This window comes from Cystoisospora suis (genome assembly GCF_002600585.1).
Source record: "Cystoisospora suis strain Wien I chromosome Unknown contig_3158, whole genome shotgun sequence".
In the NCBI taxonomy this organism is placed as follows: Eukaryota; Apicomplexa; class Conoidasida; order Eucoccidiorida; family Sarcocystidae; genus Cystoisospora; species Cystoisospora suis.
Window position 1 is genome coordinate 10,512 of NW_027155953.1, and position 2,005 is coordinate 12,516.

The following is a 2,005-nucleotide window of genomic DNA, read 5'->3' on the forward strand; positions in this document are numbered from 1 at the left end:
TCTTTAATCTATCTATCTATGCAGGTACACCACAAGACACATCTAGCTGTGGTATCTCTCCAAGGATCGATATTTCGTCTCTTCGATGTTTAGACATCACTCTCTCTCTCTCTCAGTGTCCTATCTTGCTTCTNNTATCTCTATGTGTATTGTGAGGTGCGCTATTTGCACCTCATTTCTATCTGTCTTGCCTTCGTATCTTTTTATGGATATGCTCTGAAAACTCTATAGGAGACATCAGTCAGATGATAGTGGTTTTCAATCCTCAAGAACCCAAGGAATGTCTCGATCTTCATGAGCTCTGCGAACGTCAACAATGGGAGTGGAAAGCTGGGCTAACTCCACCTACTCATCGTATTCGCAGTCGCAAGTTCAAAAATCTCGACCTGTTCGAAAGGCAAGAAATCCGAGATGCCGAGTTACAAGTCCTCGAGGTAAAGAAAAAAGAGGAGACAAACGAGAGCAAGAACTGCAAGAGAAAAATAACGAATGAACCTACGTTCTTCTGGTGTACATACACCCATAGCTACCTAACTATATACACTCGTAGCATATTTTTGACCCCTAGTGTGTGCGGTAGACGACAATGTAGCTAAGGGGGGTGAAATAGAAGCGAGAAGAAGGCGGCAAAACAAAACAGAAGAAAAAGAAGGAAGAAGAGAAAGCAGGGTGATAAAGCAGGCAGAAGATAAGGAAGCTGCTTACGTGCAGGTATAGGTGCAGTTAACAGACAGAGGTTCCTTCTTAGAATGGTAAAATAGTAGAGGAGGAAAACTTCGGGGAACGGAGAGAAAACCAGAAGAGAAGGGGACAGAACGGAGATAAAGAAGTGTATGAAGTTTTGTTGATGGTCTTTCTGCTACCGTGATGGAAAGAAGGAGGAGGCTGCTGTGGATATTAAGCAGGGATGGACGGATGTCTTACAGCCCTCACTGAGCGAGCGTTGAGTGTACATACACATCTCTCTGAGAGGGGGTAAGTAAACTTTCCTTCCAGGGTCTCATAATATGACTGCTGCTACCACCGTCGTCATAGTCTCACTGCTATGATCACCTCGATGAAATCTTCCTAGTCATATGACTCTAGAGAAAAAGCCTCACCGCCCAACCACACTCTCTCTGCCGCTTCTTTCTTTCTTTCTTTCTCACTCTTTCTTTTTCAGTTACTTCATTCTACTCGACGGGATAACTATGAGGTCGAAGTGCACACTCTTCATGAGATGCATCAGCTGTTGGATCAACAGACCCAAGCCGCCCAGGGCAAGGGTCGTAAGCCAACTGTATCAGGTATAGGTGCATCTGAAGCAACGGTAGAGCACGTAGTCAGTTGCGACGACGATGTGCTTGCATGGCTAGATTCTATGGGAATGCTTGACGCCCCTGTTGGAGACCCAGAAGATCCATCCAATATGAGCTCAGCTAATTCAGGGGCTATCTCCGATTATTCTGATCTTCTCTTTGATCTTCGTCCATCGCCCTCTTCTTCCTCTTCTTCCTCGTCATCATCTAGCAGTAAGATCATAATGATCCATATGGTCTTCAATAGAAGACTCCTGGTGACAAAGATGTAGGGTTGTTTTCGGCTCGGGGTGACTTGGTCTGAAAGATGAAGAAGAGAAGTATGACAAATTCTCTCCATATCAGATATCAAGAATGCGTACTTATTCCAGCTTGAAGAAAGATACATGCCTGTCGAGAGACTCACATGCGTGCTACGGACGTACCGAATGCACGTGCGAAAAACGTGTATAGTTGTCCATATATATATATATATATATCTTAGTGAAGTAAACGTGCAGTGGTGTATGGTGATAAGCCTCCCCTTTTTCCCATTTAGGGACGGGACTCGAAAGCGCAGACGTTTAGAGAAAACGTTCTCTTCTGAAACCTCTGTGTAGACACGCAAGAGAAGCAACAAGTTCATCCCGTCATCGTTAGTTCCTCCTCGCTTGTCCTTCACTGGAGTCGCATAGATAGAGTGACAGATAGATAGACAGAAAAAAGGT

The 2,005-nt window shown here is 44.5% G+C and overlaps 1 protein-coding gene across 1 annotated transcript in view; it reads left to right on the top strand.

The window, feature by feature from the left end:
• The window catches only part of CSUI_006299 (taf7-like rna polymerase ii taf7l), a gene marked incomplete at both ends in the record, with an annotated part of 10,680 nt that overhangs the window by 6,713 nt on the left and 1,962 nt on the right, over positions 1-2,005 (top strand). Inside the window, 2 exons of the mRNA XM_068066463.1 lie at positions 232-434; positions 1,163-1,511. Of these exons, the coding sequence (XP_067921560.1) occupies positions 232-434; positions 1,163-1,511 (552 nt within the window). The remainder of the gene's footprint in view (positions 1-231; positions 435-1,162; positions 1,512-2,005) is intronic.